This window comes from Muscardinus avellanarius, assembly GCF_963383645.1.
Source record: "Muscardinus avellanarius genome assembly, chromosome: X".
NCBI classification, from domain to species: Eukaryota; Metazoa; Chordata; class Mammalia; order Rodentia; family Gliridae; genus Muscardinus; species Muscardinus avellanarius.
Genome location: NC_137792.1, coordinates 71,333,838 through 71,348,231, shown reverse-complemented (window position 1 = coordinate 71,348,231; position 14,394 = coordinate 71,333,838). Strand labels below are relative to the sequence as shown.

The window sequence follows — 14,394 nt, the reverse complement described above, 5'->3', positions numbered from 1 at the left end:
TGCAAAAGGCCTAAACAAAGAGAAAGGTGAAAGGGAGATGATATCTGCAAGGTAAAACTCAGCAGTACCTGATGGCTCGGTAATATGGAGGAAAGAGATGGAAAAAGACTCTAGGTTTAGGCAGGCAGGAGAGATTGGGACTGGCTGTGACAGGCCTGCCACCACTGTGCTTAGAATCACTTCCCATGTTTCATGTGCACCCCCTGGAGTTTCACACATAGATAATGATGTTCTTGCCTTGTGAGTCCCTGCCACTCCAAACCACAGGGGACTTAAGTGGTGGCCTCAGGGCAGTGGGGTAGCAGGAGGAAAATAACTCAGAAGATATAAAGAGAAAAGATGGAGGGAGTTTCCAGGGCCTCAGCACAGTCTTTGGAGGGAGCTTCCAGGGCCTCAGCACAGTCTTCTACTCTCTGACTTGCAGCAGGAAGTTACTTAAGTGGCAATAACCTCGGGGGAGCTTGTGTTAGGACTGTCCTAGGCCAAATTTCATCACCAGCTATTTTTATTTTTTGCCTACACCACCACTCAGAGTAACCAGGTCTATAAATGTCCATACAGTTTGCTGTGCCTGGACCCTGGCAGAAAAGAACAGCTAAAAAAGGATTGTGCTCAGCCTTGTGTGGGAAACTTGGCTGCCCTTGATCAGAAGGTGCCTGGACATTGCTTTGATTTTCTGGGCATGCTACTATCCTCACAAGCCCTCATCCCATCAGTGAACACAAGTAGATTGGTAGGTGTTAGTGGACAGATAATAGCAAATCCAGGTACCTGACAGTCCCACAAGATGCTGGAGGGAGGTCTCTAACCTGTGCTTCCACTTGCAGCAGGTAGACTCACTCATGGCTTCCTTTCTCTTGTCCCTCTGCATCTTGCTGTTCTGGCTTCTTGGACTCCCTTACTGGTGATCTGGTATCATGTTGGGACTCTTTTCATGTGTTTCTAGGCTCTCAGGCCCAACACACACTCATGCACACCTGTATTGCAGAGTAGGGAGGGGAGTTTGGACTCACAGCCAGGCAGCTTACCAGTAGAGGGCCCTAAGTTTCCTCATCTTCACTTGGAAGAATAGGCCCTACCTCATAGCACTATTGCCCTGAAAGAAGATGTGCAATGTGTAAGCCCTTTGCCTGGCACAGTTACATTCAAGGAACTACAATTCCAGGAGATCCCCAAAACATCTGCCTGGGCAGCTTCTTCTTTTGAGGTTTATTTTTATGCTTATCACTGCAGTTTGCTCCCTGGTTATTTCTACTTGGGTGGCCCACAGGTAAATCAAACTCACCTTGTCCCCCTGCACAAGGAATGACCCTTGATCTTTTCTATAGATTTATCACCACCTGCCACACTAGATATTTACTCATTTATCATCTATCCCAAAAGGCAGAGGTTTGAGCCTGTCTTATTTGCTGATGAATATTTAGCTCCTAAAACAATGCCTGGCATGTAATTGATGCTTACTAAATATTTGTTGAATGAATTCCCTCATGTGCTCCTCTTCCCTTGCTCTTCATCTTGATCACTAAGTTCCTTAATGCCCAAGCCAGAATACTGGCAGTCCTAGACTCCTCTCTTCTAACTCCCCATGTTTAGTCCATGGATAGGACTTGACTATCCTTTGACCCTAGTGTCCCTGGAACCTACACACTTCTCTCCCCCACTAGACCCCATTACAATGCAAATCACCTAGATTACATAAACAGAATTCTCACCTACCATCTGGATTCCATTTTGCCCTCATCTAATCCATCTTTTATGCTGCAGACAGAATATCACCCAACCATGATGTGGAGAGAGTCATTCAGCACTTTCTTGCCACTCTCAGAATAAATTCAACTCCTTACAAGGGAGCTATGCCCTGCCTGACCTGGCTCCAGCTCACTTCTCCAGGCTCATCTCTGGCCACCTCTCTCCCCATCCTACTCTCTTACCCCAGCTCCCCAACAATCTAGCCATACAGAAATTTATTTGTTTCCAAGGGGTCTCTTTCAGCCCCTCTCACTCTCCTGACCCCCTTCACCATTCCCCACTGTGACATTGCCTTCTTCTCTGCACTGGTCCCTGCTCTTCACCAGCCTTTCTTAATGTTCTTTAAGTAACAGCTTCAAAGTCAGGTGCTCCAGGAAACCTTCTCTGTGTGTCCCCACACCTCCAACTTCTCCACCTCCTATAGAATATATGCTCCTTCTTAGTGCTTCCATAACAAGACATTCTGTATTTCCTCTTTCGCAGCACATATTATAATCTGGAATCACTCTTTTATTTTTCTTCTAGAATACAAATTTTTTGAGGCTATATATTACTACTTCTCTTCCTTCTTCTTTCTGTTCTCTTCCTCCTCCTCCTTCTTTTTCTTCTCCTTTTACAGTACTGGGAATTTGACCCAGGACCTTGCACATACTAGTCAGATACTCTGCCACTGAGCAACATCCCAAGCCCTTATAAATTATGTATTTTATTTTAAGACAGGGTCTTTTTGAGTTTCCCAGGCTAGCTTCAAATTTATGATCCTCCAGCCTCATCCTCCTAGGTAGATGGGATTACAGTCATGTGCCATCTATTATTGTTTTTATTTAATACTTATTTAGAGCTTACTCTGTTCTAAGCAGATCTATAATCCCAGGGGCTATCTACTTCTCAGTCCTGTTTTTATTTTTTTTGTTTTGAAACAGGGTATGCTAATTTGCTGAAGCTGGCCTCAAACCTGTGATTCTCTTATCTCAACCTCCCAAATATTAGAATTACAGGCATATTTCATTGTACCTGGCTTTATAACTCTTTGTAAATATTAATTCATATAATCCACATATAAATCCTATGAGGTAATATTATTATTACTTATATAGATGCTGCAGTTGTGTCAGAAGGAAGTTAAGCAACTCACCCAAGCTCAAATACCTGGTAAATGGTGGAGCTGGGATTTAATCCCCAAAATCCAAACTCTTAACCATTATAATATGCTATCTCCTTTGTTCCCCCAATGTATCCTCAGTACTTTCCTTAAAGAAAGCCCGCCCGAAGGTATCTAAATAGAACAAAGAATGAGTTAACAGAATGGGAAACTAACACAGGTTTTTGTGGGGGCACTGGGAGGTAAAGAATAGCCACAGTGTAAGGCAGAGATTTTTAGAAGTCAGCAAAGATGAAAAACTTGCCCAAGCCGGGCATGGTGGCGCACATTTGTAATCCCTGCACTTGGGAGGCTGAGACAGGAGGATCGCACGGGTTCGAAGCCAGCCTCAGCTACTTAGTGAGGCTCTCAGCAACTTAGTGAGACCCTGTTTCCAAATAAAATATAAAAAAGGTCTGGGAGTATAGCCCGGAGGTAGAAAGCCTCTGGGTTCCACTCCCAGTACCACCAAAAAATAAATAAATAAATAAAAAATAAAAAAATAGCCCAAGGTGCAGAAGAAATAGCAGGTAATGCAATGTAAGGCAGTTGGGGCCTGGGGGAGCACAAAAAGGTAAGTGAAAAATATATCTGTAATCAACAAAGGAAAATATAGAACAGACCATTGGCCTTGGTCAGGAGCAGGCCACTGGGGACCTCTGAATAGTTTCCATGGAGTGCTGGAGAGAGAAACCATACTTTGGGGGGTTGAGGAGGGAGTACATGGTGGAAAAAGCAGGCAGGGAGATTTTACTTCCCTCTGGGCCATGGAGGTAGGATTTGGAAAAGAGTTACTAAGGTCTTTTTGTCAAGATGTGTTTAGGGCCTGCTTACAGCCAAAAGGGAAGAAATTGTTGGAGAGTGAAAAGTCAAAGTGACCTGCACTAAAACAAAGTGTTTACTACATGCTGGGGGACCACATCAGGGCTAGACGCAGAATGTAAACATGGGGTAAAGACTGCTAACATATGTATGAAGGGAATGAAAGCCAAGACAGCAGTACAAGGTAAATTTTTTTTCTCCTAAGAGGCAACTGGTGGCCCCAAATATGAGGCAGAAAGCTCTAAAATGGGAGAGTGTAGTAAGATAGAAAACTGAATTCATTTAGAGGCTCCCAGTGAACAAAACACATATAAAAAGCAGAGACTTGAAGAAAAAAAGACAAGTATTTTCAAGAGGTCACAAGTTTTAAAAAATGAGTAGACTGGAAAGAAGTCAGTATGGTTAGTACAGGTCACACACAGAGCTGCAATACAAAAAAAAAAAAACAAACAAACAACAACAACAACAACAAAAAAAACAAGTGGAGTCCAAGGGGAGTTGCACATGCCTGTAATCTCAGTACCTGGGAGGCTGAGACAGGAGGATCACAGGTTCCAAACCAGCCTCAGCAACTTACTGAGGCTCTCAACAACTCAGTGAGACTCTGTTTCCAAATGAAAAGTAAAACAGAGCTGGCAGTATACCTGGGCAATATAATGCTCTTGGATTCGATTTCTAGAACTGCAAATAAATAAATAACTCCATTTACTGGTCAGAGGCTTGGCAGTCAAAATGAACCTATAGTTAGGAAACTGGTGGGAAGATTTGACTGAAGGATGCAGACAGTGAACAGTGCCTATAAATGAGCCATTTTATAAGGAAGCATGGGTGGGATATAAGGGAAACTGCCAGGATTGGTTGGAGCTCCCCAGTTCAAGGTTGGTCTGAAGGGGTCTACTAGGGACTAAATATAAAAGACCTTGGATTCACAGGGACAGGGACTAGCCTACTTAGGGGAGGACAGGCAGGGGCAACAAGACAAGAATAGGTAATTCTAGGAAAGCAGCCTCAGGATAATACCCAAGCACCTGGGAAGACAATGAACAAATGAAAACCACAGCATATTTGACAGTTTCTTTCAACAACCACTTATTGAGCAAGTACTTTGCACCAGGCATTGGTTACAGGCTCTAATGAGTCTCAAGGAGTTAATATTCTAGTAGGAAACACAAGGCCATCCAAGGCACAAATAACATACAACAAAGGGGGGCTGATGTTGTGTTACAGAGAAAGATGTGGAAAATGTTAATGTGTACTAAAGAAACAAGGGACAAACTAGACACACAGTCTAGTATGATGTAGAGTTTACTTTCCTCCAGAAAAGGAAGAGTTGCTTTACACCGAGGGCTTGAGGTTTGATTTACTCCAGATAAGCACATCTATCCACAAAATTTGTTTTCATTTTTGTTGCATATACTACTTTTGTATTTTATGTCACTACTTTTGTATTTTATGAGATATGATATTTTTCAACTCTTTGTTTGTATCCTTTCAATTTCATTTGAGCTTATACCAAAAAGAACAAATATTATGCCTTGTTAGGAAGGCATTCACCTGCCTAGGAAGAATATCCCCCCCCAGAGGTCTACCCTAAGGGGCTTGTATGTCCATGACCACTGGAGAATTGTGTGACTGAAATTGTTTGTGTTTCACGAATACTGGTAAGTCATTTTTGAGAACCATTTCTGTGTATTCAGCCTAGAAGTGATGTTTTTGAATATTTCATAATTTTTAATATAGCTCTTTTCCAATTATAAAAGCAAGTCACACTCAATGTAGAAAAGTTGAGAGGGAAGTATAAAGGAGATTTATTTTTTATGTCATCTTAAAAATCATTTGTGAACTGGGGGATATCATGACTCAGGAATCTTTATTTAGAAGCTCAATAGATAGATATCACAATAAAATATAAGCTCCTAATAAAATATCTTGTAATTCTTCAACCAAAGCATAGTCTACTATAGATTCCAAAGTGGGAGGTACCTCTCCTAGGATGGTGCTGAAATGAAATAAAGATGCATAAAAGAATACAAGTTTGTTCCTGCATCTTTCTGTTTATTCATTTAAAGAAAGTAGATTTATAGGGGGCAATTATTTTTTCCCTGAAAAGTGGTAGTAAGCCAAATAAATTTGAGAGCCTCTAAGGTAACTGTCAATCCAATTAATTTACTTGGTGATTTTGTTTGTTTGTTTGTATATTTATGTATGTGCTTGGGATTAAGCCCAAGAGCAGTCTACTTCCAAACTACAGTCCTTCCCCAGCCCAATTTTATTTTTTTATTTTGAAACAGCATCTCACGAGGTTGCTGAGAATCTAATTACTTAACGGAAATTTTCCTCCAACGTGCAATCTTCCTGTTTCAGCCTCCCAATTACTGAGATTACAGGCATATGTCACCACACCTGCCTCATGGTATATTTCCTACTCAAAAATTGACTTTAAGAAAAACTTTGAATGAGGAAAAGTTTGTTTCTAGGTAGCAATATTCTCCCCACCCAGAGTTAGGCAGAATTCTTATATGAATTTCGTGATTTACACCTATAGGTTTTACATCCACCACAATTCTCTTTGAGTATGGGTAGGGTCTGTGACTTGCTTCTTGTTAGTAAGAATATGGCAAACATAATGGGTGTCACACTCATGCTTGTTATAAAAGGATCAGAGTGAAAGATTTCCCTGCTGACCTTGAAGATGCAGCTATAATGGAGAAGGCCACATGGCAGGGAACTGTAACATCAATGGAACTGAGAGTGGCCTTCAGCGTCCATCCATATGACTTCAAGGAAATAAATTTTCCAATAGTCTGATGATCTGCAGAGCAGATTCTTTCTCAGTTGAGTCTCCAGGTGAAAACACAGCCTGGTCAACACCTTGACTATAGTTTTACCTGAGCAGTGAATCCAAATAAACCCAAGCTCCTGATTCCTAAAAACCAGAAGATAGTAGATGTGTGTTTTGTTTTCAGCTGGTGAATTGTGATAATGTGTTACACTGCAATGGAAAAATAATACACTGGCCCCACCAGTGCTAAACTTTCAGAACCCTAGCCCATGTGACTATTGTCCTCCAATAATATTTTGTATCACACAATGGAAATGGCAACTTTAATGTCGCTTTCATCCTTATTTCTCCACCAATTCCCAAACATCCCATCAGCCTGGCCCCAAATGTACCATGCATAGTGCTTTTTCTGGCTGAATTTTTATTCACACTACTGTAACTTAGACTCCCTCCCTTCCCTCTTTGTGCCTTGACCAGTAAACTTTCTAAACTTCTAGACCACTGGACTTTTGCTTCCATTGCACTTTTTATTTTCACCAAAGGTCTGTCCCTGATTCAGACTGCCATGTGACCTTTTTGAAATCTTATTTTTCTAGCAACATTATTGCATATAGATATAGCAAATATATATGATGTCTATATAGAATATTTAAATATATACATATAAGTGTATATAGGTAATATCTCTCCTCATGAAGCTGCAAACTCAGTCACTGAAGCTCATGATTCTCTGTTGTGCATAGCATATTGCTAGAAATACTCTATTTAAAAATTGTGTTGCTATTTATTGAGCCCTTCTATAGGGGCAGACCTGAAGGCATCCTTCATTGTTACTCTAACCTCAGGGACTGTGGTTTCCATTATTGGGAAATTGAATGCAGTGCAATCTACCATCATTATTTCAAATATTAGAGTCTACCACGGGTACCTGGCACTTTATGGGTGCTCAATAAATGTGAGAAGCAGAATCTAGGTTGGCAAACCTCTCACGTGTAAAGGCTGCACAGATACAGTGGTGGAATTATCACATGCAGGTGAATGCTTCAGAGAGCTCAAGGAAACTGAAGAAGTTTGTGCATACAAAGGCCAGTTTCCATACTGTTTCCTGTATATAAGTGGAATAGAATGTCAGAAAACGATGCAGAAATACTGATCGAGAGTAGGGCTGTATCTAAAAGAATGCGAGTAAGTCTGGCCAGGAAAGTTTTCTGCTTCTGAAATGTTTTGGTCTAAACCACTGTCAAGATTGATCGATTGCAGTTAGCAAAGCGTTTTTCTGTGTAGTATGTCCAAGCATCTGCTTCTGTACTTCTGTGCAACTGTTGTTCAATTCACTCTTCCTGTCAAATCACCATTTTCGAAGAGCAAGAGAAAATCCATCCAGGCCTCCCAGACAAATCATCCCGAAGGCTTCCATGTCCTTTAAAGGAGAATTTGCGCCTAGGGAGGGTCTTTAACATTTTCCTTACCCCCTGCCTGAGTTCAAACTTCAACTCCCAGGGTTCGCTGAAGTCCCTCCCCATGCCCTGCCATCTAATGAATACGCAAATACCACATAATTGGCAGCCAATGGCGTGGGTTGTGGTCACATGGTGCTGGCAGTAGGTGAGCCCACAGAAGTTGTGTGTCAGTGAACAGAGAGGGATCGCTGGGGCAAGCGCTCTAGTGAGCGTAAACGGATGCTTAGACAGTAGTCCTGGCAGCAGCTGCGGTGGCAGTAGTGGTGGCCAGAGCTGAGGGGAAGGGGGAGGGCCCCGAGGGCTACACAAGCTCACACTTTTAAGTTCCCTTCCAGGGAGAGGAGGTGGGGCTGCTGAAAGAAGAGGCCAGCAAGCAGTCCCATCTGTCTTGTCCCATCTCCCCTTTCTCTTGCACCCTGCCCTCTGGCTCTGCGAGAGTTGAGGGTTCCAGAGGCCATACGTGGCAGGGAGGGCAAAAGGGCCAGGAGATTGGGGAGCAGAGGTAGGGTGCGGGGGGAAGATGCCCATCCTTCTGTTCCTTATAGACACATCCGCCTCCATGAACCAGCGCACTGACCTGGGCACCTCCTATTTGGACATTGCCAAAGGCGCTGTGGAGTTATTCTTAAAGGTAAAGGAAAGGGAAGGAAGGGACGGGGCTCGTTCCCTAGGGATGGGGTGGTGGTGGTGGTGGTGGTGGTGGTATTTAGCTGCTTCTGTAACGTCTCTATCGCTCCCCTCCTTTTTTGCGCTATCCTCTCTGGCATCCCTCGCTCCTCAGCTGCGCGCCCGGGACCCGGCCAGTCGAGGAGACAGGTACATGCTGGTCACCTACGACGAACCCCCATACTGCATCAAGGTAAGAGGGCTATCCAGGGAGTGGTGGGCGGAAAGCGCTGGCAAGATGAGGCGCAGAGGGCAAACCGCGCGGTGCTGTCAGCCACTTCGGAGGAGCTCCGAAGTCCGGGATCCGAGAGCGCGGACCTGGGAATGGCGGCGGGGAGGAGAAACTGCATGAGGACTGAGCTCGCGGCGCGATGTCCGCAGCCGCCTCGGAAGATGGCGGACATTTTGCTTTTGTATGAGCCTGGGAGAGCGAGGGAGACTGAGGGCGCTGCTGAGATGGAAAGGAGGAGGGGAGGGAGAAGAAGGAAGGAGGGCCCTAGCCCCGGAGGAAGGCTGTGAGGCGGGCCCACCCCTTCGCGGCGCTCAGCAAGCCCCTGCGGCCCAGCGCAGGCGGAGTCTGTGGCTCGACTTGGAGGCGCTTCGGTCTAAGCGCGCGGGCTTTGCGCGAGCCCGGGCTCCTCCTCTGGGTCCTCTTTCCTCCTCTTAGCGCAGCCCACCGGGTCCTCCTCCCCTCCTCCTGTTCTGTGCTCTTCTCTCCCTCTTCCTCCGGCTCCCCTCCTCTTCCTGCTGTAGCGTGGCAGCTCCAGCCGGTGGCCTTCAAAGGCCACACTGCTGCTTTTCCTACTTTTGCACTCCATCGCCTCCAAGCCACCCCCGCCCAATCAGAAATCTGTCCGCGAGGCAGCTCCCAACCCCCAGACCCAGAGACGCTCTTTTCATTTCTCCTCTGGATTCAGCTGGCCTCTCAGTTACCTTAGCTACTGTTACTGTTTCATTGGAGATGCCTGCGAAGCAACGATGTGTGGGGGGTTGGGGAAGCAGAGGTAGATGCCAAGGCAGAACCTACAAGGGGCAAAGCCATTTAGGGTCCTGGTCCACCTATTTGCCTCAGAAATCGAGTTTGTGCTAGCTCCGTAGGGATTTGCCCAGAGGACGCGCAAGAAAGGAAGGGGGACTGTGAGAGGTTACAATAGTCACATTTAATAAGCTGCTTCCCAGGGTTCTGACCCACCGGAAAAAAAGTAAGGAGGACTTAGCCTCCGTGGGGTAGTTCATTCCTGTTCCCATGGTGAAAAGATAAAGAACTGCTTTGCCTGCAGTGGCCAGATAAAATAGGACTCAAACTGTTAAAAGAACCTGCATGAGAGTCGTACTTGAATATTGAAAATTTAAAAAAGTTATTATCACAGTAATAATTACCTCCCTCTGGAATGATCACAATAGTGTCAAGAGGTTCAATCTGGATATTTTATAATCAGTTGCAGCAGAGTATAAAGTGTTAGTAAAGTGTTTTAATGAGTGGAACCTACCAAACTGAATAAGTGGCCAAAGTGTGTTCCTTTAGACATGAGGAAACCAAAAGGAGATTTTAATTTGGTAATTCGTAGTTTCCGTTAACAGTTTGATTAATAGGTTCCCTTAGCACTGTTCTGGTTTTGTTGCTTTGTTTTCAGCTTCTTATATATTATGAAAAATTGAACAAGTATAAATATATCAAAATGCCATTAACTTTGTAAGATGTTGGTTTTCTAAAAGTGTAATCTTTTCTTGAATATAGAAAAACATTTTTATGCCTTGAGTCGAAATGGCCATTTGACTACTAATACAGATAAGAACCACTATTTGTAGAGTAGCCATTTAAAGGCATGCTCCTTCATTTGAAGTAGTAAAAGGGGTACATACAAAGCAGTGTGCCTATCTTTTCTTTAAAAGGATGGCTTACATGGGATTTTTTCAAATGCTAGGACTGATAATTTTTTATCTATGAAATCACATGGCACTATTTATAGAATGCTTTCCTTTAAAAAATAAAAAGTCCTACCCCACTCTTAACCATCATTACATCTTTTTACCTAGCATTGCAATCCTACTGCACATATTACTTTATATTCTGCTTTTACCACTTATTTTATCCCATGAATTATTATGAGGTGCCACATAGTCTTCAGTCTTTAAAAATTTGAGTGGCCTGTGTAATTTATTCATGGTATATGAATACAGAAGGAAAAGGTTTGATTTTATTTTCAGTGGAAATTTTATCTGACTTCTTTTTATATACTACATTTTTCTCGAGTGAAAAAATTCTATGTAGGTCAGGTATGGGAAAATAATTTGTGTGTGTTTAGTTATTTATCATTGGTTATCTTCATCTTGGTCTTATACTTTCCCACAGTTTTTCAAGTTTTTCACTTATATTCTTATCCCACAGTTTTTCAAGTTTTTCACTTATATTCTTAGGTAACAACTACACATTCTAGGAAAAGATTAACCATCTAATGATATTGTCATTTTGCTCTGTATAACACAATTACTAATGATAGGTCATGTTTTGGTTTTCTTCTCTGGATCTCTTGTTGGTCACTCATTCCTACTGCCCCCAACCCTCCTCTCAGCATGCGGTAATTATTCTTTTAATTTTAGGATCTAGCCTGATTGGAAGGTAGGAAATTTTAGAACATCTAGTTATTTTCTTTTTTAAAATTTAGTCTAGTCTTTCACTTGGTAATAGCTAGGAGCCATAAATGTTTTCTGTCACACTGATTATCAAATAAGTCTTTCTTTGTTTATCAGCAAGCATCTTAGTTCCTACTTAAAACTTTATTCTTCATTAGAAGCCTGAGGTATTTTCAGCAGAGTTAGGTGGGAGTTTATTGGTAGCTTATTCTTCTGCAGGAAATTGTGAATGCATATTTTACTTTCTTTAAGGTTTGAGAGCTATTGTTAACCATTTACTTCTCGGGTTTAGGTTATAAGTAACTAAAAACTGAAAAATGAATTTTATTTTCTACCAGAAGTTTAATTTCTGTTGGTATTGTAACAGGCATGAGTTGTGCATTTAGTTATTGTTGCTGTTGTTGTTGCCGTTGTTGTTGTTTTCTCTTAATAGGCATGCAGCTATTCTCAGTATATCCACTTACAAGCTCTTTCACAATAAATCTTGTAAAAGGTTACTGACACTGGAATTTTTCACGAATGTGTGCTGTTGAGTATTTAAATATAGTATTTCACCAGTCTTAGTAACATTTTACTGCATACCTCTTAGCACATAGCTGTGCTCTCTTTTAAAATTAGTTATACCTGTTACTTGTAGTTAGCTTTACATGGGATGGAATTAAGCTTGTTTTGGGAACCACTTAAAAAGCTATGAAATGCAATCAATCATTGTGTGCTGCATCTGTTTTAAGTGTTGCTTTGTAGACAAGTTTTATGTATAATGTTACAAGTATTAACTCTACATTTATACAATTTATCTTTAGGGCACAACCAGAATGAAACCTTGTTTAATATATTTTTAAATTACTAATATATCCTCATAAGACTAATATAGTACATGGCTTTAAAAATGTTTTGTGGGTTTTATTTTTGGCATAATAGGTCTTGGCTGAGGTTCTGCCATCTTGTATGTTTTGTTATGAATCACAATTTCCTTTTATTCAGTGATGAGGAAAGGCAGAAGAATGTAAGTCATTGGACTTGGATGTATATGACTATAAGTATTCAAAATGGTTTTATGTTTGAAGCTACTTTATTAAAATTATTTCTTTGGGAGAGAATCTGGGTGGGAACTGAAGGGAAACACGATAAATGTTGTGCACATGTATGTATTTATAATTCTGAACCTCACTATGATGTACCAATAAAAATTATTTCTTTCTTATTGAAGGAAATTATTTTTAACATAAAATGGAGTCACTTTTCTAGAAATAGTTGAAACACATGTATAAATATTGGTTAGAAGTTGCTTTTTATAAACAGGAAGAGATAATGTTTCAAGGAAACATCCTAAGCCAGCAATTTAAAATCATTCACATTTGAAAAAGTAAAAATTTCTCTTGAATATTGCTTTTTTACATTCTGTAGCTAACTTTGCTTCCTGATGTCTTCATTACTTTGTTAATATATATTAGATGATGACAGAATTTTGGCTTACAGATTGAGAAAGTAAACTTGACCTTTTAAAATTATGTTATAGACTTGTATTGGAATTTTATCTGACAACTTTTTTATGTGACCATGAATATATTTTATGGGTTTATGGGCCTTGTTTGGAAAAGAAACAACTTTCAGAGGAGTCCTTCATTGTGGTTAGGAAGTTCTGAAAGCGTTTTGGGGGGAAACGGTAGCAGTAGGGCTGTGAGAACAATTTCAGACAATGTAAGATGCTTTAAAAACTCCAAATGCTCAAGGGCAGCACACTGACTTTTATGATAATTGCTTCCCTTGTGATCTTGTATTCTTTGTCACCTTCTTCACGGGCCATTTGAGGCATTTGACAATAGTTATTTTGAAACAAGGAAAGAGGAGGGTTAATTGTAGAAAACTAGATGTCTGGACAAAAGTAAAGTACAGATTTCAGACTAGAAACCAGTTGGATGATAAATAGGGAACACTGACAAAATGGTGGAGGCCTGGCTATTCAGCCTCAATTGTGTCAATTACCCCGTGTTTGCTCCAAGTTTAAACCTTTATTGCTCTTTACCTGTACCACTGCTGTAGCAACCAGTCAACTGACATCCAGCCTAGCTTTCCACTGATACTTACCCTCCATTGCCAAAAGAATATTCTCTTGTTTTGTATGTATGTGATACTCGGCATTGAACCCAGGGACATTCTACCTCTGAGCTATGCCCCCAGCCCTATTTTATTTTTTATGGGGGGGGGTACTGAGGATCAAACTCAGGGCCTCATGCATGCTAAGCAGGCACTCTTCCACTGAACTACATCTCCAACCCCTAGAATAGTAATAGTGTTCATATTGGGTTGCATAATACGGGCTTTTTAAGGGTGTGTATTTGAACATCACTATATTGGTAACTTAGTAACTAAGTAAGTACCTAGATTTTAGTAGGTACACAATAAGTGGGAGGAAAAGGATTTTGGGCAACATGTAAATGTGAACGATACTCGATACTCGGCTTCCCCCTCATGATTTTTCTACATAGGGTGACCACCACTAACAACTTGATATGTTTAACTATAGCTACGCATGTTTATTGAGCACCTCCTGTGCATCAGGCCTTGTTATAAGGACCTAAGGTGACATCAAAACACATGGTGTAAGGGGACTAGAATAGTAAAATATATGGCTCTAGTATTCAAGGGTCTTGAGAATAATAATTGGAAAATATGTGACTGGAGAAAGTTGGTGAATTGGAGGCCAGGAAGGGAGAATGTGTAGGTCTCTGTAAAAATTCAGTTTAAGCTGGTTGTGGTAGCATGCACCTGTACTCCTGGTACTTGAGAGGCTGAGACAAGAGGATTGCAAGTTTGAGGATAGCCTCAAGAACTTAGTGAGACCCTCTTTCAAAATAAAAAATAGGAGCCAGGCGCGGTTACGCACGCCTGTAATCACAGCATTTGGGAGGCTGAGACAAGAGGTTTGCCATTCACAGACAGACAGCCTCAGCTATTTAGTGAGGCCCTTTCAACTCAGAGAGACCCTGTTTCAAAATAAAGAATAAGGGAGGGTTGGAGAGCACCAAGTACAATATGCCATTGTCAACATGATCAATATTATGATGTGAGACTATAGAGCACCAATAAGATAAAATAAAATAAATATTTAAAACATAAAGAATAAAAAATAAAGATTA

General features: G+C 41.4%; 1 protein-coding gene across 4 annotated transcripts in view; it reads left to right on the top strand.

Annotated features, from left to right (window-relative positions):
• Positions 1-8,474: 8,474 nt before the first annotated feature.
• The window catches only part of LOC308279160 (integrator complex subunit 6-like), a gene marked incomplete at both ends in the record, with an annotated part of 68,567 nt that continues 62,647 nt past the window's right edge, over positions 8,475-14,394 (top strand). For all 4 annotated transcript variants that reach the window (XM_080719148.1, XM_080719149.1, XM_080719147.1 and 1 more), the window contains 2 exons: positions 8,475-8,585; positions 8,736-8,813. In XM_080719148.1, the coding sequence (XP_080575274.1) occupies positions 8,475-8,585; positions 8,736-8,813 (189 nt within the window). The remainder of the gene's footprint in view (positions 8,586-8,735; positions 8,814-14,394) is intronic.